The sequence below is a fragment of the Prionailurus viverrinus genome, chromosome D2 (assembly GCF_022837055.1).
Source record: "Prionailurus viverrinus isolate Anna chromosome D2, UM_Priviv_1.0, whole genome shotgun sequence".
Taxonomy (NCBI): Eukaryota; Metazoa; Chordata; class Mammalia; order Carnivora; family Felidae; genus Prionailurus; species Prionailurus viverrinus.
This window is the reverse complement of record NC_062571.1, coordinates 16526775-16552243: the sequence shown is the minus strand read 5'-3', so window position 1 is coordinate 16552243 and position 25469 is coordinate 16526775. Positions and strand designations below refer to the sequence as shown.

The window sequence follows — 25469 nt, the reverse complement described above, 5'->3', positions numbered from 1 at the left end:
CTGGCAACCATCAGTTTGTTCTCTGTATTCATAGGTCGTATTCTGGCTTTTGTCTATTCATTGAATATTTACCCAGAGAAGATGAAAATACTAATTTAAAAAGATACATGCATCCCTCTGTTTATTGCAGCATTATTTACAGTGGCTAAGACATGGAAGCAACCTCAGAGTCCATCAGGAGACAAATGGATAAGGAAAACGTGGCACATGTGCATTTGCATATACATGGTGGAATATTATACATCCATAAAAAAGAACGACACTGTGCCATTTTGGACAATGGATGGACCTAGAGGGTATTATGCTAAGTGAAATAAGGGAAATAAACTAGACTAAGAAAGACAAATACCATGTAATTCCATTCATAAATGGAATCTAAGAATAATGAGTTGTTTTCTTTCTGAGAAACATGGAGGGACTGAGACCCTGTGTGCATGCACAGATGAGAACATGCAGCTTTGTGCTCCTACTTGCTGAATCCTGAAGTCGGTATGCATGTGCAGGCTAGGTACAGCTCTCTGGAAAGAGATCCCGAGGGAGGGGACAGGTGTACTTTATGCCTTTGACTGTCTGAAGGTATCGATACCTGCTTTCCCACAGGGGATGACACCCTTGATCATTAATGTATGAAATGTGATTGATTTCAAATACAGACATGTTTGTTTTGTCCAAGGGCTACAACAGACAGGTTGGCTATGTTAAAATATTTAAGTAAACAGTGTAGCTACTTAGTGTATGTGGTAGAAAACATTTCCATTATGGGTTAAAAATAACATACACTTACTAGAGAAAACTTAGAAAATCAAAGATTGGCCAAAAGAAGAAATTCCACCACTCAGAGGTGAGAGCTGGTAACATTTTGGTGGATATTTTCCTTATCTTCTATATACATGTGTTTTTTTTCCTTACAATAGTTGTTTCATAGTATACATATTACCATAATAGCTGCTTTGAAAAAAGTGATCGTTTTCCATGGGGTTATATCTTCTTTGGTGACCTAATTTTAGTGGCTGCATAGAGTGACTGCCGTTGTTGACTGCTGTGGTCCTCATTTGGGGTACAATTGTGTGTGTTCAGTTTTGGGCTATTAAAAATGTATTTTTGCAGTCAATCTTTGTGCATATCTGTGATCATTTACATATTATGAATTCTTAGGAGTGGGAATATAGGATCCAAGTTATATTATATTTTATGCTAAATTCTTATTCCCTTCCCTCACCAAATAATCATGGTTCCTGGAAACCTTTGCCAGTTAGGTGAAAAATGATATTTTATGTTGTGTGAATTTGCACTGAAAAGTATTCTTGATGGTAAACATTTTCCTTGACTCTTTGTAATTCCTTTGTTTGAATTTCTGATCGACGTGTTCGTCTTTATTCTTCTTGGTTTGATAGAACTCTTGAAATTAGCAATATTTTTCCCTTTTCTGATTCCTGACTGGCAATATTTTCCCCAGCTTGTTGTTTGCCTTTTAATTGTAGTTGGTGGTGTTTTCCTAGACAGTAGCCTCCTTGAATGGTTGACATGGGTTTTCACTTAGGGTATATATATATTTTTCTGTCCAACTGCATTGAGCCAGAAATTGAATATTTTAAGGACAAATGCCCGCAAGACCCTTACAAAGGCAACTCACCAGCATGAGCTCAAGCCTATGCTGCATTTCCCCCAGCTTTGACCAAATGTGTCAACTCCTACAGGAAAAAGACACGGAGCCAGATTTTAAGTGGGTTTTGACAGTATTTTAGCAAACCTTTTTGAGAAGCTCTGACCCAGGCATCTGCAAACCAGTCATACCTCTTCTTAATCTCCACAGCCTGGAATTTGGCTCTGGCCGATCAAGTCAGTGCTGTCCAATAAAACATAATGCAGACCACAGGCACGATTTCAGATTATCCAGTAGCCACACTAAATAGAAGAAGAAACAGGTGAAATTAATTTTACAAAATATTTAATGCAGCCCAATACATTGAAAATATTAGCATTCCAACCTGTAACGCACAAAAAATATTGAGATATTTTTGCCCTCTTTAAGTCTTTAAAATCTGGCGTGGGGGCGCCTGTCTGGTTCAGTCGGTAGAGCCTGCAACTCTTGATCTTGTCAAGGTCTTGAGTTTGAGCCCCATGTTGGACATGGAGCCTAATTAAAAAACAAAAATATCTGGGGGCGTATTTTACAATTTCAGCACATAGCACACGGGACTAGGGGCCATGGTACTGGACGATGCAGGTGTAAAACAGTCTGGCTATGGGTGAAAAAGCAAAAGCCCCAACAGATTGTAATTAAAACAGAAGCTTACATTAGGGACCTCATCCCTATGACCTGCCTAAGTGTGAGAACAGCTGGTGGCCACTTGGTGAAATTTCTCTCTCTCTCTCTCTCTCTCTCTCTCTTTTTTAAATTTTAGAGTGAGAGAAAGAGAGAGCATGAGCAGGAGAGGTGGGATGGGGAGAGAGAGAGCGAGAGAGAGAGAATCCTAAGCAGGCTACACCCTGAGCACAGAGCCAGACGCAGGGCTCGATCCCACGACCCTGGGATCATGACCTGAGCCGAAATCAAGAGTCGGACGCTCAACTGACTGAGCCACCCAGGTGCCCCTGAAATTTCTTTCTCTCAACATTTTGTAGATCTGGGGATTTCAGCTTCTCTACCTCTGTACCAGTATGCATGTTTTACTTTAAGGGCCAGCAGTGATGGCGCCCAAGCCCTGCTCAGAATGGAGCCAAAGCGGTTCGAACCCACTGCCCAGGACGCCCTGCGTGTATCCATCACCAGACGAGACTGGCTTCTTCAAGAAAAGCAGCAGCTGCAGGTAAGCAGGTGAAGAAGAATCTTCAGGAAATAGGCCAGCATTTTTCTTACCCATTTAAGCCACATGGGGCAGGGCGGATCTTTGCTTTGCTTGAATGTAGCAATTAGAGCTTTGGCCGTCCACCCGTGAAGTACAAAAGGGAGAGATGGGTGGAGATGGCTGGAGGGCTTGTAGGAATCTCATTACCTACTAGGGGTTTGAAAGCTCAGTGGTGTTTGTGCCTGTTTTCGATATTCCTCATTACCTTTTGAATATGTTTCCTTGTCTGCCAGGCCAATTTGTCACCTCTTATCATTTTGACCTTTACGAGGTTCTTTTGAAAAGCAGGAAGAAATCCGTGCTATGAAAATCCTTTATGGAAAATCGTATCCAGTTAGGACTGTAAGGAGCAGCTGTTAGAGGGCAGAGTTGTAAGTAGGGACTGGGCAGGCTGGCATGTCTGGGAAAAGCTGGCGGGCATTGCATGTCCAGGTTGGCCCAGAGCAGTTGGCCAGGGGCTAGAAGTCTTGGAGCAGCACTGACTTAAAGGCAAGAGGCAATCAGGAGGTTGAAAGCTCCTCTACCCCCACCTTAAAGCTGGGTCTACACCTGCTGGAACCTGGAGGCTTTGAGGCAGGAATGGGGAACAAGAAGGAAGCATCCATTGAAGGCATCTGGACTTCCAGAAAGAGCATGGGTCTTTAATACCCGAGAGTTAATCTTGGTTTAGGCTGTAAATAACAGAATGAATTTAGATCAGTTTATGGGGCTTGGACAAGTTACTGGACCGCCCTCCTCCCATCCCCACTCCCTCATGCAGGGTATTCTTGTTATCTGAGTTTGCCCACCCAGATCCCCAAAATAGCAAGGTGGCAAAGGGAAGCAAAAGTCATCACAATTTGAAAATATTCTCCAATAAACCGACTGCTTATATATTCAATGAGCATTACCACAAAAGTTCGGGTGAAAATGTGAAATCTTGTTTTTGGTTTTGAAGAATATGTATCAGTTAACGGTCTACATTATTCCTGCTGATGTCAGAGTGTCCAGAAAATAATTTTAGCTCGGGATACTTAGTGTTTGAAGGGAATGTTCTTGGCAGAACTCTGGGGGAGAGGTGGATATTCATTCAGCAGGTATTTGAATGCCTCCTCTGTGCCAGATACTGTTTGAAATGCTGAGGATTGAATGCCTAGGGTGAAGTTGATGTTCTAGTAGCGGTGGGCGTGGGGAGATACATAAGAAATGGCAAACATAATAAATACCTAAATTATCTACTTACCCTGTTGTAGGGTGGTAAGAGCTATCATGCGTAGGCTCAGGTCAACTCATTGAACAGTGAGATTAAAGCAGAGGGAACAGCCATGTGAAGCCTGCAGTGTGGATGTGCCTCCTGTATGCAAAGGGCAGCCAGGAGGCCAGGCTAGGATAGAATGGTGGAGGAGAAGGTCAGGGAGAAAAGGGATCTTGCAGGGCCTTGCACACCTTTGTAATCACTTGAGCTTCTCTCTGACTGGAATGTGGAGCCGTTGGAGGGTTCTAAGCAGTGAAGTGACATAATCTGATCCCATTTTAAAGAATCACTTTGACTTCTGTGTTAAGAATAGGGTGTGGGCCGTTTGCACTGCTGGTGGGAATGTAAACTGGTGAAGCCATTCTGGAAAACAGTATGGGGGTTCCTCAAAAAATTAAAGATAGAACTACCCTACAACCCAGCAACTGCTCTACTAGGTACTTACCCAAGGGATACAGGTGTGCTGTTTCTTTTTTTTTTTTTTTTTTTTAATTTTTTTTTCAACGTTTATTTATTTTTGGGACAGAGAGAGACAGAGCATGAACGGGGGAGGGGCAGAGAGAGAGGAAGACACAGAATCAGAAACAGGCTCCAGGCTCTGAGCCATCAGCCCAGAGCCTGACGCGGGGCTCGAACCCACGGACCGCGAGATCGTGACCTGGCTGAAGTCGGACGCTTAACTGACTGCGCCACCCAGGCGCCCCACAGGTGTGCTGTTTCTAAGGGGCACATGCACCCCAATGGTTATAGGAGCACTATCAACAGTAACCCAAGTATGGAAAGAGCCTATGTGTCAATCAATGGATGAATGGATAAAGAAGATGTGGTGTGTGTGTGTGTGTGTGTGTGTACACACACACAATGGAGTATTACTCGGCAGTCAAAAAAAATGAAATCTTGCCATTTTCAACAGCATGGATGGAACTGGAGTGTATTATGCTAAGTGAAATTAGTCAAAGAAAGACAAATATCATATGACTTCACTCATGGAATTTAAGATACAAACCAGATGAAGATAGGGGAAGGGAGGGAAAAATAATATAAAAACAGGGAGGGGGCGAAACATAAGAGACTCCTAAATACAGAGAACTGAGGGTTGCTGGAGGGGTTTTGGATACGGAGATGGGCTAAATGGGTGATGGGCATTAAGGAGGACACTTGCTGGGGTGAGCACTGGGTGTTATATGTAGGGGATGAATCACCGGATTCTACTCCTGAAATCATTATTGCACTATATGCTAACTAACTTGGATGCAAATTTTAAAAAATAAATTAAAAAACAAAGAATAGGGCATAGGGCCACTGTGAAAAAGCACAGTGAGTCCTCAGAGCATTAAAAATAGAATTACTGTGGCACCTGGGTGGCTCAGTCTTTTGAGTGTTTGACTCTTGATATCTGCTCAGGTCGTGATGCTGTGGTCAGGGGATCCTGACCACATAGGACTCCACACTGAGCCTGGAGCCTGCTTGGGATCCTCTCTCCCCCCCCCCCCCGCCCCCCCCCCCCCCTTTGTGTGCCTCTTCCCTGCTGGTGCTCTTTCTCAAAATAAATAAATAAACATCAAAAAAAAAAATAGAATTACCACACAATGAAGCAATTCTACTTCTGGGTAGATGCCCAAAGGAATTGAAATCAGGGCCTCAAAGAGATGTCCATAGCAGCATTATTCACGATAGCCAAAAGGTGTCCCTCTGTAGGTGAGTGGATAAATCAAATGTGGTACATCCACACAATGGACTATTGTACAGACTTAAAAAGGAAAGAAATTCTGACACATGGTGCAACTTGGATGAACCTTGAGGACATGATGCTAAGCGAAATAAGCAAAAGGACAAATACTCTGATTCTACTTCTATGAGGTTTCTAGAGATTCATAGACACAGAAAGTAGAAGGGTGGTTGCCAAGGGTTGGGGGAAGGCAGGGTAATGGGGAGCTGGAGTTTAATGGGGACAGAGTTCTGGTTTATGAGATGAAACGAGTTCTTGGACAGACAGCGGCAGTCGTCGCAGAGCAGTGTGAATGTACTCAGTACCACGGAACTGGCATTGAAAGTGGTTAAGATGGGGTGCCTGGAATTTTGGCTCAGGTCATGATCTCACGGTTTTGTGGGTTCGAGCCCTGCATTGGGCTCCATGTGGGCAGTGCAGAGCCTGCTTGGGATTCTCTTTCTCCCTCTCTCTCTGCCCCTCCCCTACTCACCCTGTCTCTCCCCCACTCTCTCCCTCAAAATAAATAAATAAACTTCAAAAAAAAATCTTAACGAGATGATTAAGGTGGTGAATTTTATGTTACATGTGTTTACCACAGTTTAAAAAGAAGAAAGAAAGGAACAGGGTTTGGGCAGAGGCGGAGTTGGGGAGTTTAACTGGGAAACAATGGCAATAATACTGTAGTGTTGGACCAATGGAGACACACATTGTCTTCTTCTTAGCCTGTCTTAGGGGTGGATCTTCAGCTCCGCCTCAGAGTCTATCCCCCACCCCCTACTGGAAGTGGGGTCAGGAGGTTGCAGTTGTAGGTGATCTGTACCTTGGGTTTAAGACAATGTGGATAAGAGCTGGGGAGGCACCCAGGATTAGCGCTCTGCTCTTATCAGCCAGAAACCCATGCACACATCATGGGAGGGTGGTGACGGAAAGAGCCTCATTTTAAATTCAGAACACCGTGCGCTGTGAGATGATTATGTGCTCTAACACCGTGCACACAATGTGTGTTCAGTTGCCTGCTGCTTGTTTTCTTCTTTGACCTCAAGAGTGGATGATACTCTATAGATTCTTTGGATTTTGGTTTGCTGTATTAGTGGACATTAAATTTACTTAATATTTTTTATGAACCTTAGACTGCATCAAACTATCTGCAGCATCCCTTTGCTCTTTCAATCTTGTAGACTTAGGAAATTGTGATTTAAAAAAGATTTTTTTTTTAACATTTATTCATTTTTGAGAAACAGAGAGAGACAGAGCGTGAGCGGGGGAGGGACAGAGAGAGAGGGAGACACAGAATCCGAAGCAGGCTCCAGGCTCTGAGCTGTCAGCACAGAGCCCGACGCGGGGCTTGAACTCACGGACCTTGAGATCACGACCTGAGCTGAAGTCGGAAGCTCAACCGACTGGGCCACCCTGGCGTCCCAGGAAATTGTGATTTTTAATCTTTCTCTACACACCAACTTTTCATGGTTGGGGACAGACCGACCAAGGACTGTCTGCTTTTCTTTTTCGGTCTGTGACCTGTGTTACCTGCTTAGCTCATACCTCAAGCACATGACGTTTGCTGCTCTGTGTTGTAGCTCTTCTGCCCGAAAGGAAGTAAGTCATTTATGTATCTGCTTGGTTCTTCCAAGTCAAATTCCTGGCTCACCCCCCATAGTTATTTAATACTTGGGAGAGAATGTTTTTCCTTATGCCAACTAATCAGAAATACAAAGCTGGCGTGATTTTTCCACTTCAGCAAACCTCCAAAAATCTGCCTGGCCCAGAAGGGGAGCTTCACGGCTCTCATGCATATGGCTGACTTTCATTTGACGGACTCATTACCAGCAGAGCGGTTTGCCACGAGCAGGGTTAACTTATAAAATCTGGTTTCTCCGCTTTCTACAGAAAGAAATCGAAGCTCTCCAAGCAAGAATGTCTGTGCTGGAAGCAAAAGATGAGCAACTGAGAAGGGAAATAGAAGAACAAGAGCGGCTGCTCCCGTGGCAGGGCTGCGACCTGGCCGCCCTGGTGGGCAGGCTGTCCCTGGGCGAGCTGCAGGAGGTCAGCAAGGCCTTGCACGACACCCTGGCCTTAGCCAACCAGATTCCCCTCCATGCAGAACCACCTGACGCCGTAAGGAGGTATTGATTTCCTAACTGACTTCGGATCACTCGCCTCCTTGACCTGTTTATGGGATTGATGCTGCCTGCCGTCCCTCATACACAAGAATTTTCTGAGCAGGGCTGTAGTTTTTCAGCAGAAGCACTATCATTATTTTGAACAGGAGAATTCTTCATTGTGTGGGGCAGACCTGAGTATTTCGAGGTATTTTACAACCTGGCCAGCAACCCAACCTACTAAATGCCCATATTCCTTCGCATTCTACTGTGTACTAAGTTATACCCAGGGGCATCTTCTCTCCCTTTGAGGTCTGTTGGAGATTCTGATGCCAGTCTTGGCTGAGGACAATCATCTGAAGAGAGGTGAACTATACTCCCTGAGGGTGGGGGGTGAGCGGTTAAGAGGGGGAAGCTCAGTCAATGACAGTGTTTCCATCAGGAAGAATGCATGGTTGTTAATAATAGCTAGCATTTATTGAGCGCTTACTCTTTGCCAGGCATCGTGCTAAGCTTTATGAGTTGCTTCCATTATCATGTTTACTTTATAGATGAGGAAAACAAAGTTCAAGGTTAGCAATTTGCCGGAAGTCCCAGTAAGAGGCAAAATTGATACTTAAGCTGCTGTCTGTTCCTTCTCAGCCGAATTTCCTATCTGTTTCCTGTGGAGTGAGAATCTTGCCTGTATTCTGTATTGTGCAGTGCCCACAAGAGGCACTTCACTGTCTTATACTTCAATGTCATGTTCCTATTTTGGTGAAAGACAGAACTCGCACATCCACGTGCTTTAGATAAAAAGCCGAGGAGTGCCCGGATGAGTATGCAGCTGGTTAGTGAGGTCTGCTAGTGCTGTGGGTGTCGAGCAAGGAGGGCGATTCGTGTTCTGCTTCGTTGGTTTGCCGAAGACAGTGCTTCATAAAACTAACCGCCTGTCGTGGCTGAGAACATGGACTCCGCCATCTGATTATCCTCACTCAGCCACGTGGCAGCTAGAATCCTTTATTATTTGGGGGAGGGGATGATAATAATAATGCCTATGTTACCGGGCTGTTATGTGGACCAGCTGCTAACACATATAAAGCTCTTATAGCAGTTTACTATGGTTACCGCTTGTCGGGTTTTTTTCCTAAATATTTTAAACATTTTATATTTTTTTATATATAGAGAGAAAGTGCAACTGGGGAGGGGGGCAGAGGGGGAGAGAGAGAGAGAGAGAGAGAGAGAGAGAGAGAGAGAGAGAATCTTAAGCAGGCTCCAGGCTCAGCACAGAGCCTGGCACGGGGCTTGATCCCATGACCCTGGGATCATGACCTGAGCTGAAATCAAGAGTCAGACACTCAACTGGCTGAGCCACCCAGGCATTTGTCATTTTTTAAAACTTATTTTTTAAATATTTATTTAATTTTGAGAGAGAAGGAGAGAGAGCATGAGCGGGGGAGGGGCAGAGAGAGAGGGGAAACAGAGGATTCCAAGCAGACTCTGTGCTGACAGCAGCGAGCCCGATGTGGGCCTTGAACTCATGAACTGTGAGATCATGACCTGAGCCAAAGTCGGAAGCTCAACTGACTGGGCCACCCAGGTGCTCCTCCACTTGTCATTTTTTATTATGGGATTTCAGGCTCCTGAAGGCCTTCAAACTGCCTGTCCCAATGTGTCTTAGACTATTCAGTGAATAACGGTCCCCTCTTATACACATATCACATCCTATCCAGCCAAGAAAAGCCAGCCCCGGATGCTGTTCTAGGGAGGTGCTCAGGACCCCTTCCAGCCCTAATACTTCCCTTCAGAATCTAACTCATGCCCACGGAGAAGAAGAAGAGATTTGGATTGTTGCCAAATTTCAACTAAAGGAAACTGACCACTGACTATGCCACGTGCTCTCCCTCTGCACCTTCATATGTATCCTTATACTGTTGCCTCAGCCTGTAAGGATCTTTCCCACTCCTGCTTCCTGTGGAAGTCATTCTACATCTTTATGTGTCCACACACACACACACACACACACACACACACACACGTACATACACATACATAGGTACAAGTCTATATAATTTGTATAGTATATACTTTGTATGTCATATATCATCCGTATGCACATAGTAACAGGTGCATTGTATTATACATTATATGCATGTATCATGTGTAATGCATTAGATGACATATCCATGCGAATTTATTATTCTCTTTACACATGCATATATTTACATGTGAGACTTAAAATGATCCCTTTTTGGTCCTGCCATCCAGATGTGTCCTACTTATTTCTCCTTTTGCTTTTAACAGCACAGAGGTTTCTTATATGCCTCTCTTCTCTCCCGCAAGCTGATGACTCTTTGCGGGACGGAGCTGGGGCATGCTTGACTTAGAATCCGCTGCAGTGTGGCACAAAGCCTCTGTGTTTTGAGCTGAATTCATGGGCAGCACCCTTGCGGGTGTGTCCTGGGCCTGTACAGAGATGCAGAGGGCGTGCTTTCTCACACACTAACTCGTGGTGATCAGAGTATCCCGGTTTGGCGGGCGGGCCACCCTCCTTGTTGGCATGTTACAGACGAAGATGCAAAACCTCCAGAAGTTTTCCTGGTGATGCAGCTGCTAAGAGACCTTGTATACATCCACAGCGGCCGTGGCGTCCGAGCCAATAAAAGACAGTCTCTTTCCAGAGCTCCAAGGAAGTTATCTCTCTTCGTGTAAAACAAGGATCCCCATGGTACAGTAGGCTGGTAGAGCGGGGCCCCTAGCTTGGATCCTCTCATTTCTAGTCTGTGATTCTGCCCAAGTTCTCAGCCTGGGATGTTCATCAGGAGCTCAGAGCACTGCCGGCACTGAGCGGAGTTTTGTGTTGCTGCAGGGTGACCACCCTGAGGCATCACATAATCTGGATGACCCTTGGCATCTCCTTTATTTACTCAGAGGTACAGGCAGGCTCCTCCCTGCCTTGGGGCACTTTGGGGTGTGTAGGTACAGGTTTTGACCCATCAGCTTCCTTTCTTCCACACTAGGGAGGTGAGGCTTCACGCTGTTCCTGGCCAAAAATATTAACTGGAAAAATCATTGTTATTATGTGGGCTTTCCATTTAAGAAGGAAGTCACACCTTTTCCAAGCTGATGGGCTGCAGCATGGACTCCCAGAAATGGAGAAGTTGAAAGGAGCCAGTGTGCAATCATATGGCTTCATAGATCAGACAGTGCTTGGTCTAGTATTTTTAACTAATCGTGCATGATCCTGTTAACTTAGTTTTTCCTATGAGATACCGGTTTGCTTTTAGAAGATGTTGACTTGGGTGGGGTTGGGGGGGGGGGCGGGCATATCTCATAGGAACCCCAGCCAGAAGAATGGATCTTCCGTGCATCAGTAGCTTTGTTGACAAACATCTTTGTTTTTTTTATGAGAAGAGTTTCTTCTTAGGCCAGATGGGGAGATGCTGACAAATTGTGAAATAGGCCAATCTTGAAGTCTTATGAAGACAAGGTGTAGCGACTGGTATTGTTACAAATATCTGGAGAAACAGACCACTCAACATCACAGCTGTTATCATCATCACCGGTGAAGATTTTTCATAGAGACCAGCTCACAACCCAGGGTGCTGTCTAGGAAGAAGCTGTTTCTGATTTACTCAACTCAGTAATGTGCAAGTTCAAAGGGAAGGATATGCTTCTTTCCTGGATAAACTACACATTCAGCTTGAAAAGGAACTAGGATAGCAATCGGCATTTCTGAGAAAATCACTGGTGGAGACTGCGTGCTTGCATGGCGCCATCGTTTCTGAGCGTTGCTTGCTGGGAATCATCTGGAGGATGTCAGGGAAGGACTGGAAGTAGAAGGTTGTATGCTGGGGACCAGAGACCCAGTGGCTTTTATTTGGACATTCTAATAGAGGTCAAAGCGGCCCTCTGAATTTTCTGTCTGCGTTTTGGATCAAATATCTTAGGATGGAATGAAGAGCTGCCTTCTCAGAGGTATCCTAGCTGCCTTTTGATAGAGCCAACAAAAATGGTTTTCCTTCAGTGGTCAAGGAACATTTTTAAGGCCCTGGGAATCAGAGACTCCACAGTGTGGAAGCCGACAGAGCAGGGATGTATAAAGGACAGGGGCCACCGGAAAGATATGTTCATCCGAAATTCCTTTATTCCCGGGATTCCAACCCTTAAAACATACTCCTTGTCTTCCCTTGTAAATTTCCTTTACTGCGAGAGGTCTAGATGGATGTCTTTTATCCAGTGAGCTTGATTCTCTGTCCACATTAACCGTCCCTTCTCATTCCATCCCAGACTGACTCCACTCCCATTATCGGTAATGGGATTGGATGTGAGGGGTGTGGGTGGGGACAAGGATGGGGACACAGAGAGGAAGGATGTGACAGGTTCTGAGGTTTTCCTTGAGCCACATCCCTGTATGTGGGGTGTGAGTTTCCATCTGTTTGTTTGGCATAAAGTGAGGAAGGTCACGACTTATAGCTCATCTCTCTCCAGTGCCATTAGCTCAGCCCCCCGGCCTTTGTAGTTCTGTGTGCCTTGCACACCAGGGAAGAGTCGGGCTGTGACCCTGGCCAGCAGCATGTGGCCAACTATAAAGCAACGTAGGAATAATCACAAGTGATAACAATAGACATGAGGGCTGCGTACGGTACTTCCTAACATTCTTTAGATCCTCGTGGCTGGCTCCTATTAGCCTGTGGTCGAGTTCTTCATTCCTCAGCTCCTGGAATTGTTCATGCTTCACGTGAAATGTGTCCTGGAAGCTCATGGATGAATTGTTTCTTGCGCATTTGGAAGAAATGTGTCACATCGTTTTACAAACCATTGGCACAAACTGTGAAATGAACTCAACCCCTGGTTGCAGGGCGGCTGGCTGGACCTTGGTGCACCCGGGACCTCAGTCAGCATGACTGGGCAGCACGGGCCGTGGGCGGCAAGCCGGGGCTGCTCCCTCCTCCCTGTCGTGTAGCGCTCTGGGCTTTCCGGTGAGGGTGGCAGACGGTTCAGGAGCTCGGGCATCCGGGTTACATCCCTGTTGCCCAGTCCACGGTGAGCAGCCCAGGCCAATATCACGGTTCCTTTCAAGACAGACTTGACATAGTGAAATTCAGCGGTTCACAATCGACTGGGAAAAAAAAAAATCAATAGTCCCACTTTCCCCTCAGATACATTTCTTACCAGAATGAGGAGACACAGTGAACAGCAAGGCCTGGATTGGAAAACAGCCTCCCACACCCTTCCAGGAGGAGCATGGTGGATCCCTAGAGTGTGTACAGGGAGGCGGCTGTGCGTCCCTGTGTGCTGGGGCGGTTGCGTGAGGGGCCCCAAAGTGGGGCGGCGCGGACGCTTCAGGAGAGCCCCTCAGGTCTCCCAGCCTCTCTCCATTTGAGTGGCTGTGTTCTTCAGTCTCTCCATCTAGTTTTTGTTTTTCTTCCTTCTCTGCCTCTGTCCGTCACCTGATAGCTCTGTCAAAAGCAGTGGGTGTATGGAACTAATCCATTAGAAATCATTCGGCAGGGGCACCTGGGTGGCTCAGTCAGTTGAGCTTCCGACTCTTGATTTCAGCTCAGGTCATGATCCCAGGGTCATGGGATCGAGCCCCATGTAGGGCTCTGCACTGAGCACGGAGCCTGCTTAAGATTCGGTCTCTCTGCCCCCCTCTGCCCTTCTCTTCCGTTCTCTCTCTAAAAAAAGAAAGAAAGAAAGAAAGAAAGAAAGAAAGAAAGAGAAAGAAAAAAGAAATCCTTTGGCAATGGTGGCTCTGTTGTTGCTAGAACTGTTGTTCAGGAGATTCTGACTTTTCTTTCTTTATTGTAAAGCATATGCCTTGCTTTCCCCAGGAATTGCTGAGACAGGCAGTATTCTTCCAGACAGCCGGTGCATTGAGTTGGTGGCACAGTAGCAAATCAAGATTGATGTGTCCTTGTAGCAGTGTGTCTAAAGCAGTGTCATCACTGTTTGGGACTGCTCTGTAGGTGTGCCTTACAAATCTCATATTTATCATGTCTTTCTTTCTTACTTAGACCTGTAATCATCATCACACATTAATTTTAACATTGCTAGTGTTTACAGAATGCTAATTTTGTTCACTGTGACTCTATAAGATATATTGGACAATATATTTGTTTTATGTGCATTTTGCATATGAGGCTGCTGAGGGTCCCAATTCACACAGCAGCAATGTTCTGACATCTTTGGCCAACCTTTGATATAGCGGGACTGGGAGAGAGATGGTTAACACTGACAGCCCAGGAGAGACTGGGGCTTTGAACCCAGTGCCCAGGCAGGCAATGGAGAGAAGTCTGGCTAGCCAGGGCATGGGTCCGTGGGTCCAAGTAAAAAGAGAATAGATGTCATTCCAGACTGGTGATGGTTGTCTCTCTGCCCCACAGATCACCTGGTGTCACCTGAGAGGGATCAGAGCAAATAGCTCTCTGCACACAGGCAACCAACTGCTTCAGGTCAGAGAGGGCAAGGAGCCAGTCCTGGCCCTCCAGGCGCTGGAAGTCTTGTTTATAAAATGAAGGTTTGAACCAGCCAATGTTGAAGGTTCCTTCTGGATCTAGAACACTTTTGCACTTTAAGATTTTGTGAAGTCAGCTAAGACAAACAGTTTGAAAACACAGTCATTCTGTTCCTAATGGCCCCCAGATGAGTTCCCCTGCCAGGTTCCCTGCAGACTGTGACCATCTGCAGGGCATGGTGTTCAAGTTCCGTCTTTTCTCAGCGAGTCAGTGCTAATGACCAGCATGTCACTAGACGCGGGCTAGAACCCAAACCCACATTGTAGCTACTGCTCAGAGTTTGGAATACAACTCACTGCCGTCAACTCCTGTGCCCTTTGGAAGGTCATCATTACATGCAACGAGAAAAGTATACCCATCACAACTTGGAAAAGAAGGAAAGGGTTGGAAAGAAACTACCACCTCTCTGGGTGGGTGCAGTGGCCACTCACTCCAAGAAGACAAAAAACTCTGTGTTTGTTGAGTGTATTTGAGAACTTCAGGGGAGGAATCTCCCCTTACGTACAGATATTTTTTTAAAAACTTCATTTTGTGCTAGATTAAGTTTAGTATGATTTTCTATCTCTGTGCCTTGTTTCCTTCAAGGAATTTACAATGTCGGTCGTCACTTAGGTGGTTCTTCTTGGGAGGCTTGTAATTTGTAGACTTATCCATTCCTCTTCTGTAATTTAGCGATCAGAGTAACTATTTTCAGCTAGAACCCCAGGGATTCTTAAAGATAGGAGATAATCATTTTAAAGTGATTGCAGCCAGTTCTCCTATTATTGCGATTGTGAGCCATCTCTCGGCATACTTGAATGCATGTGGCCTATTTTAAAAGTTTCTCTTCTGGTCAATTTCAATGTTTTATTTTCCGTGATGATCACCTTGAGAACTGTTGTGTACTTAACTTCTTTGTAACTTAAGTGTCTCCTACAATCTTCTATTCCTTTCCACTGATTTTCTTATTCCTGACATATCCCAAGAGTGTTTCCCTGTTTGTAGGTTACACGTTACTGTTCCCCATTCTGACCCTTCGATGTTAATTTAACACACCCCTAGACCGTTCTTCAGACCTTGAGCTGAAGGTTGAAAGCACTTCCAGTGAAAGGTAATTCTGTTCTGCTCAGACACAACCTTTTCAAGTGACTGTAGGGAATAGCCCCAGGTTGGGAATGCCAGCTCATTGGTCGTGGCAGTTTAGTTAGTTAAGAGCACTTCTTAACTACTAATTTAATTACTAATTTAATTAACCCATTCTGTGCTGATTCCTAGGCTGCTGGGACAACCCGAAACAGTACCTCTAGGTTTCTGTAGAAACCCTGCACTTTATATATTAAGGTCATTTTTCTTAAGCTCTTCGTCTTGGCTGCCATTATCGTGACTACTTTGTACATCCTTTTGGGCAAACTTCTTCAGTTTTCTCTGAGTTGTATTGATATTGGTGTTTGATTTTTTCATTCAGTCGCTTGTTTAGGCAGCTGGATTTTTTTCCTGATGTTCATTCATTTCGTTCATCAACAATCTATTTTCGAAATCTTTAGTAAAATGTGTGTATCTTTAGTTTACCCATTGAAACATTTTAGGAAATAAAATATATAATATTTTCTAGTTTCAGGCATCTGACAGATCTGTTGCTTGGTCAGCAGGTTTTGAAAGAGCCTGAGAGAAATGTAAGGTTTACACTGTTTTGCAGGCTTTACTGTGCGAATGCTTGTTCTTTGACAGACAGCAGGTAATTAAAGATGACTCAGAAAAGCGTCATAAACCCAAAGCAGAAAGTACAACCTTTTGGACAAGCTTCATCGTTATGGAAAGTATACATGTTTATAAATTTAGGAAAACAGCACACATTTTGCAATGTTAATATTAAATGGAAATGCAAGCAGTTCAGGGTAGTTCTTTAAAAAAGCAATGAGACGTCACTTATTAAGTAGTTGGAATTAGGGGGACGGTGATTGAAATGGAAATCTGAAGTTGAATCCCTTAACAGGGAAATTCCCTTAAGGGAAATCCCTTAAGGGAAATTTGAATCCCTTAACAGAGTAAACCCAGAGGCAACCTCATTTCCCCCTTGAACCACATTGTAATGTTTTTAAGGATTGAGTAAGATGGTTTGAGAAGCACTGAACGATCTGCTTGAATTAACACTAGGAGTATTTGGGTAAGCCAAATACCAGGTTAATCAGTTGGAAATAAACATGTGATTGTTAACGGACCTGGCCTCAGAGGCAAGCTGTGACTCTTGTGGTGTCAGGCACTCTCCCAGTGGGGGCAGGAACTGGCAAGGGTGGCGGGCGAGGAGCGCATGCGCACGAGGGTGCGCACATCCGCCCCGTCTTACTCCTATCAGTAAATTCGCGAGGCTCTGCAAATCCAGTGAATTCAGCGCTAGCGCTGGTTCTCTCTGCTGCCTGTCTTCGCATCAGCTCCCCACTGACCACGGGAAGTCTTTTCGAGAAGGTGGAAATCCTTGCCCGCTCTTGCTCGTTCTCTCTCTGCTGTCCCCTTTAGGAGTACTTACATAAGCTACGTAGATACATTTTATTAAGAATTTAGAGTCTTACAAAATACGACATCTCCGTCTCAGTTTGCTGAGTTAGTTGGGGAAGTCGGACTTTACCACAATAACTCTCGAGAGTGTAGTGTTTCAGTTAGAGCTGAGACACAGGATCCCCGGAATTCAGAGAAAGACTCAGTAAGAGGACGAGTCACTAATGAGATCCATCCATATCCAGAGCAGGAATCAAAGGACTGAATATTGGAGTGTTTCTGTGGCTTGTTTTTCTTCATTTCTTTCACTTAATCTCTTTTGCTTGGGGCAGAGAGGGAAATATCACACATATTTACTTTACCCTGGTTAAAAAACCATTTGCTTCATTTCTGTCAGATTACTCAAACTGTTTTCTTATGCCGATACAGTCATGGTTGTTTGTATGAACCGTTTATTAAAAAATCTTTCTGGACTTCACTCTTCCCAAGGTCCCCAGGACGAATATGGGTGTCTGTCACGTGAGCAGGCACTGCTGTCATGCTCCTGTCCTTGCCACTGAGCATGCCCGAAATTGTGTGCTGTGCCATAGGTGGTAAGGATGGCCACAGGTTGCCAGAGCTTCGGCCCCTGGGCACAAACCCTCTCCACTGCACCACGAGGGCTTCCCCAAGGGTAAATGTTCCAGGTAACCAGCTCCATAGCTTTTACAGACTTAAAGAATGGCTTGCTCCTGATGAGTATATGTGCCCTATCGTGCCTTCCCGAGATCATCTGAAGCCTGGAGGAATTCTTGGCATTTTTTTTTTTTTTTTTGGTCTGTGCCCTGGGTATGTCCCACTGATGACATGTGACATTATCAACCGTGAGGCAAGAAGGGTCCAAAGAAGGAAAAGGCCAAGGAGATAAAATCTTGCATTTCCTAAAGCTGTTTTTGCTGTCATTTCCTTAACCACTTGCCCCCGACAGAAGGTTAGAGGACAGAGCAGTAATTGGCAAGGTTGTTAATGTCAACGGATTCCTGCACTTTTTTTTTTTTTAAATTCAAGACCCAAGTAATGCCTTTGCGAGGGTGGCTGTCATTTTGCCCTTTATGTCATTTCTAACTTGCCTTAGTAACAATCTCTCATTCTTTAACTTATTTTTATTAAACAAGACACAAGGGATAGAATTGCGAACGGGGAGAGAGAAAGGAGGTCAGGGAGAAGGCTGTTCAGAGATGAAATTGATAATCCTCCTTTCCCAGAGCTTTTTGCTAAAATGGAGCTTCAGCATCAGGCCACGTATACACATGCAAAGCGATGAACAGGTGACTGCCAATAGGCGGCAGATTTTCTGCACAACTCTGTTCTGAGGGCTGAAAACCCGTGCCTTGCTTTGAAAAGTGACAGATGTCTGGCCTCTGTTTCTGCCTCTGTCACTAACGTCCTCTGGCACTTTATATAACCTCTGTGTCTTTTAGACTCTCTGGCTCTCTGCAGACAAAATAATGTTGGTAAGAGAATCTTGAACGGCAGAACAGTAAAAGAATCTCAGATCGTAGGATTGAAAGTTTCTCAGAAATAACTTGGCTCAACTTTCTCGCTTTGCAGGTAAGGAAATAGAGGTCCAGAAAAAAGCGACTCGTGCAAAGTCTCACAGAGAGTTAGTGGGGTGGTGGAATTCTCCGATCATCATTAGTATTCTTGTAGTCAGCAAGGGTCAGATAAGAGTAGGGATGGGGTTTGTGGTTGAAAGTCTCATGTTTGGGGCCGGTATGTGCTTGGCATCCTGAGTGTGAGTCTAACATGTAGGGCCACGGCTGGTGCCAGGGGTGGTGACGACAGGAGGAAGCAGAAAGAATAAAGGAATATCACATAAAGTGAGAGGTAGTTTCTCTAAGACACGAACACACAGGAGTTCATCCAGGCCTGCCTGATGTTTGTGGCCCAGAGGAAGAGGGACCAAGGGAACACCCCCCTGACCCTATCTTTCCACCCTGGGATTCTGATGGGTTTCACATGTGGATACTCAGCCTGCATGTCCAAGAAATATCCATACCTTCGAAGTAGCCACCGCATGACCACTGCTTGGGCCTATAGGTGTGTCCCCTGTGCCGTGCTCCACCCTTGAGAGGGGTACCTTGAGAAGACACCCTGGCAGGAAGCAGGCTCAAGGCTCTTCTGGAAGGCACTTCTGGTCTTGGCTGCCTGGCCCAGTTCTGGATGGGCAAGTACCTTTGGCCTTGTGGATGCTTCACTCCAGGAGTAGAGAGGATCAGGGCAGGGCCCTCTGATGTCTGGATCTACGGGAAGTATTGAAAGTATTACTAAGAGAGGGTGCAGCTTCAAGTTTCTTTGAAAGGCTTTTGAGATATGCCTCCCTAAGTCTGGAGAAATAGGGAGTGAACTGTGGTTGGTTGCTCTTTGACTATGGGGTGGGATTCTTTAAGCAAATAGATACCTAATGTGGCGATAGGTCTTCTGAATAAGATGAGCAAGATGCTGTCTGCACTGTCACTCCGAGCTTTACAGAGTGAACCTCTGGCCTTGGCAGCTCGGCCGCAGAGAGGACTCATTTGCATTGGCTGGAGACAGGCTCCAGGCTGAGACCTCTGGGTGCCCTTTGCACAGCCCTGGTCTGTCCTTCCAGCCTTCTGGCTCTCCACACGTCCCCCTCCCCATGCCAGCGTGCATGAGTGTGTTAGGGCTGCCGTAACAAAGGACCGCAGGTGGGTGGCTTAAACAGAGACGTTTATGTGCTTAGGTGTCCAAGATCAAGGTATGGGCAGGGCTGGCCCTATTGAGGGCCTTGAGGGGAGGATCTGTTCCAAGTCTCTCTCCTTGGCTTGTAGGTGATGTTCTTCTCCTGTGTCTCTCCCTACTGTCCTCCTGTATGTGTTTTTGAGTCCAAATTTCCCCTTTTTATAAGGATACCAGTTATAGTGGAGCAGGGCCCCCCTTAACAGGCTCCTCTTAACTAAGTACATTTGCAATGATCCTATTTGCAAATAAGGTCACATTCTGAGATGTGTGTGTGTGTGTGGGGGGGTGGGGGTTAGGACTTCAAGATATGAATTTTTGTGGAAAACTGTACAGCCCATACACAGTCGATGAAAAGAAACTATCCAAAAGATACAAGTCAAACAGAGCAAGAGTTCTAAGAGATGGAATTTAGGAAAAGTTCTAAGAGATGGAGATCTTAACGAACAATGCTGGGTTTAAAATTTTTTTTTTTTTACATTTATTTTTGATAGAGAGAGACAGAGCACAAGTGGGGGAGGGGCACAGAGAGAGAGCGGGAGACGAAGAATCCAAAGCAGGTTCCAGACTCTGAGCTGTCAGCACAGAGCCCAACATGGGGCTTGAACCCACGAGCCGGGAGATCATGACCTGAGCCAAAGTCGGACGTTCAACCGACTGAGCTACCCAGGCGCCCCATTTTTTTAAATGTTTATTTATTTTTGAGAGAGAGAGAGAGAGAGAGAGAGACAGAGAGAGAGAGAGAGAGAATGAGCATGAGCGGGGGAGGGACAGAGAGAGAGGGAGACACAGGATCTGAGGCAGACTCCAGGCTCTGAGCTGTCAGCACAGAGCCCGATGCGGGGCTCGAACTCACAAACCGCGAGATCATGACCTGAGCTGAAGTCAGACACCCAAACGACTGAGCCACCCAGGTGCCCCTAGACGCTGGGTTTTAAACCTCTTCTTCCTCATATAAAGCTCCACCTACAGCAGGACGGTCAAGATCAGTCATGGCCTTTAATCTTCACTGATGATGGGACTGTAGTGGAAGTGAAGACAGAGGTGGAACCTCCCACCATCCTGCTTTGATGGTGCCTCTGAGAGAGGTGAGGGTTCCCACGAGGCCTCACCTACCACAGCCCCCCTTATCCATGGGGATGCGTTCCAAGACACCCAGTGGATGCCTGAGACCGTGGGTATCACTGAGCCCCACATATATTGTGTTTTTTCCTCTGCATACATACCTATGATAAAGTTTAAGTTATAAATTAACAACAATAACTAATAATGAACAATAACTAATAATAAAATGGAACAATTATACCATGTATTGTGATAAAAGTTATGTGTACGTGGTCTTTCTCTCAGAATATCTTCTTGTACTACACTCACCCCTTCTTGTGATGACGTGACATGAAAACATGCCTCCGTGATGGGATGAAGTGAGGCGGATGATGGAGGTGTTGTGACGTAGCGGTTAGTGTACTATTGACCTTCTGACGACACCTCAGAAGGAGCGTCGCCTGCTTCCAGACTGGTTGACCACCGGTGACTAGAACCGTGGAAGGTGGACCACAAACAAGGCAGGGACTACTGTATTCCTTAGGAAGAAGACAAGAAGGTGATTAGCACCCAGGGAGCAAATATTGAGCGCCCACTATGTGCCATCCACAGAAGATCATTGCGCCTGTGCAGCTTTCTTTCTAGTGGGAGAAGGCAGAAACAATAAACATAATAACTAAGTAGACCGCACAGTGGGTTAGGAGGTAGTGAATGCTGTTGTTGAGGAGGAAACAGGAGAGGATGTGAATCTGCAATCTGACATGGAGTAGTCAGGGTGGGCTCACTGAGGGGGTAAGATGGAAGGGGGCAGCGGGAGCGTCCAGACAGAGGGGCCTGCGCCCCCCCCCCCCCCCCCCCCCCGGCCAGGGCGGACTGGAGGAGCTGTCAGTCCTCTGTGGCGGGGCAGAGCCAGCGAAGTGGACCTTGTGGGAGAGGCGGTCAGAGATTTGATGGCAGGCGGCTGCGTTGGTCCTCGGCTTTCCCTGGGTGTACGGGAGCAGGATCTGAGCTGATCAGTGGTGAGGGCGGAGCGGGGACCAGTTCACAGGCCTTTGCGGCATTTCAGAGGCGGTGTCCACGGGCCAGAGTGGCAGCGGCACAGGTGGCTCTTCCTTAGAACTGTTCCTCACCCTGAGTCATCGAACCCAGATTACTGGGCTGAGGGTCTCCCGCACACGCCTCCTCCTGGCCCTTGACCAGTCTTGGCTTGTACTGTTTAGATTAGTTACCACGGTTGACTCCCATTCCCTTTCCCTTTCTAGTTATTGCTGAAAAGCAATCTGTCTCTCCCCAAACTAATTTTTTATTACTGATATTTTTGACACCAGCAGTAGCATTCCCGTGATATTGCAGGAGTGTTTCAGGGAGCCCCTTTTCATCCCTAACCTGAAGCTCAGGCATTTATTTGTGAGCTCCTGTACTAACCCAGTGGTCTCCTAATCATTTTTTTTTTTTTTAAATCAAAGTCATTCTTATGTGAAATTTTCTTATGGCTGCCCCTCAAACCCGTAGTTCCTACGCTACCAATGAGAACATTCACATCCTGCATATGTCTGTTGCTGTAACCTCTCTTGGTCTGCCACTTGGGTGGGTTGAAAATGAAACCGTCTTGGGGAGCCTGGGTGGCTCAGTCGGTTAAGCGTCCAACTTTGGCTCTGGTTATGATATTGCAGTTCCTGGGTTTGAGCCCCACGTCGGGCTCTGTGCGGACAGTTGGGAGCCTGGAGCCTGCTTCGGATTCTGTGTCTCCCTCTCTGTCTGCCCCTTCCCCACTCTCTCTTTCTCTCTCTTGTCTCTTTCAAAAATAAATAAATACTGGAGCACCCTGGGTGGTTCAGTCGGTTGAGCATCCGACTTCGGCTCCAGTCGTGATCTCGCGGTTCCTGGGTTTGAGCCCCACATCGGGCTCTGTGCTGACAGCTCAGAGCCTGGAGCCTGCTTCACATTCTGTGTCTCCCTCTCTCTCTCTCCTCCTCCCCCACTCACACTCTGTCTCTCAAAAATAAATAATATTAATATAAATAAATAAACATTAAAAAATTAAAAAAATAAACATTAAAATTTTTTTAAACTTATTAAAAAAAGAGCATGAAACCATTTGTTAATCTGAAGCAAACAAAAGAGCTATCATGTTGTCTGCTGTCTGCCTGCTGCTACATAAGGAAGTGACTTTTTTTCATGTTGGACCCAGTATGTATGATCTTAATAATACATATGATTAATTGTGTGTTAATTTCAGTTGAAAATTGAAAATCCTGCCTGTGTTAGGTTGCTTGGGCGACTTTAACAAGGTATGACACACACCAGGCAGGTTAAATAACCGAAATCCACTGTCTCACTATTCTGGAAGCTAGAAGTCTAAGATCAAGGTGTCGGCAGTCTTAGTTTCTTGTGAGGCCTCTCTCCTTGACTTTTTGATGGCTGTCTTCTTCCTGTGTCTTCACATGGTCACCTCTCTGTGTGTCTGTCTGTATCTGAATTCTCCCTTTTCATAAGGACACCAGGCATGCTGGATTAGGGCCCACCCTAATGACCTTGCTTTAACTTGATCGCCTCTGTAAAGACCATGTCTCTAAATAAAGTCCGTGATGAGGACACCAACTAATGAATTGGGGTGCGGGGAACACAGTCCACTCAAAACTGACCTCCTTGCCCTCGATTTCCCTTTGCCACCACTAGCTCCGGACCCATCTGCCCCTGATGTGCTTTCTCTGCAGCACATTCTTGCCAGCAGTCTTGATTTTTCTGAGGCTTCATGTGTTGAAGGTGGATTTTGGTCATTTGATTTAAACACCAGTTTGTGAGTGAAGAATAATGTGCATTCACAAATTATGATATTGATTGTATTGTCAATTTAACGTAATTCTGAAATAGGATTCTAGGGGCTCAGTGCGTTAAGCACCCGGCTTCGGTTCATGTCATGATCTCATAGTTTGTGGGTTCGAGCCCAGCGTCGGGCTCTGTGCTGACAGCTCAGAGCCTGGTACCTGCTTCAGATTCTGTGTCTCCCTCTCTCTCTGCACCTTCCCCACTCACTCGTGCTCTGTCTCTCTCTCAAAAATAAATAATAAACATTAAAAAAATAAAAAAATAATAAGGTAGGATTCTAAACGCCAGTCTGGACAATGAGAGCATGTTTGAATAAGTACAACGGCTTCCAGGAGAGGTGGTACGGGTTAAGTTAGCTAGCGGTCAGGAGAATAGACAGCGGAACTGCTTGGGTCATCATTGACCCATTTACCAGCTGGTTAACCCTGGGAAAGGTACTTACATCCCTCTTTGAGTTTTCTTGTCTGAAAATGTAGATGTTATAGTACCTACTTCACGGAGTTGTGAGAATTTAAAATGCTAATGTGTGTGAGGAATATGGAGAAGTGCCTGGTACGTAGTAAGCGCTCAATAAATGTTTGACGCTCCTATTCCTAGCATGGCTGCTTTGAACAAAAGATACATTTGAGTAAGTGAGGTCTCGTGTGTTTGTTAAAACGTTGTTTGTTGGGGCGCCTGGGTGGCGCAGTCGGTTAAGCGTCCGACTTCAGCCAGGTCACGATCTCGCAGTCCGTGAGTTCGAGCCCCGCGTCGGGCTCTGGGCTGATGGCTCAGAGCCTGGAGCCTGTTTCCGATTCTGTGTCTCCCTCTCTCTCTGCCCCTCCCCCGTTCATGCTCTGTCTCTCTCTGTCCCAAAAGTAAATAAACGTTGAAAAAAAAAATTAAAAAAAAAACAAACGTTGTTTGTGGAGACGGTATATGTGCTTCTAGGATACAGTGTAATTGGATCTGAGAAGACAGTTCTTAATGTCATTAACAGTATACAAGCTTGAAACAAACATGGGGATGAGTTTTAATCATTGAGGTACATGTAACTCTTGTTTGCAAACATTTAACTTCTCTAATTTGGCCGTTTTCAATTTGAATTCCTGCTCCAGGAATCCTGGCTCAGGGGCCACAGTGTGATGGTAGAACACTAAGTGTGTGGGGTCATTGTGACATTGTTTGTACCCCAGGCCAGACACCCACCCTCAATCAGAACGGATCTCCTGTTGCGTATTTTATATATTATGGTTCTATGTAACATTTGTTGGAAAGAGTTCTGCTACTAAAAATAGCTTGAAAACCACTAGCCTGGTGTGTAGATTATTCATATTCTTCTGTCCCCCCCATTGCTTTCATTTCATTGCGTTCATCCCCAGGGATGCAACCAATGTTAATATTAGCCTGAGCAAAACATAATTAGGGAGGTAAATCTACTGCAAAAAGCAATACAGCATAAATTAAATAAATTAAATATAAATCAAATCAAATATGAAACAATGCATTCAATTATCCGCATCACTGCCTCCCTGCTCTAACATGGATATTTGAGAGGAGACTCATCTTCTTTCTGGGATAGGACCAGAGCTGAGCCAAGACCAACGAACTGTGTCAACCCCTGGAAGGCTAGTGCTTGACCTATTGAGCAGTAGCTAAAGGCACTGCCTCTTGGTTAGCTACATTTTCAGGGTCAGCAGGTGGACCCGATACCTATCTGTCTTCATTGTTAATGCATGAACTGGTCTGTGTGTGTGGCTGGGAACACCTCCTTATAAAATACTATTAAATGCTCACGCAGCATCAATTTCGTGGTGAACCGTTTGCTGAAAAGTTATTAGTTGAATGGGCTCCCATGAGCCTGGAGAGGGAAAGTGCATCTCCGCCCTCGGCAGGTTGGAAGTTCAGACAGCAGACATTAGCAGCAGGAAGCTGGTGCTGCCTCTGGAATCAGGCAGAATCGGTCCAGGCACATCTTTGGCACCCTCTGCCCTTCTCTCCCCAGCATCTCAA

At 45.6% G+C, this 25469-nt stretch overlaps 1 protein-coding gene across 5 annotated transcripts in view; it reads left to right on the top strand.

The window, feature by feature from the left end:
- Nucleotides 1–25469, top strand: part of DISC1 (DISC1 scaffold protein) — a 355839-nt gene that overhangs the window by 108267 nt on the left and 222103 nt on the right. For all 5 annotated transcript variants that reach the window (XM_047825519.1, XM_047825520.1, XM_047825518.1 and 2 more), the window contains 2 exons: nt 2681–2810; nt 7682–7917. In XM_047825519.1, coding sequence (XP_047681475.1) covers nt 2681–2810; nt 7682–7917 — 366 coding nt within the window. The remainder of the gene's footprint in view (nt 1–2680; nt 2811–7681; nt 7918–25469) is intronic.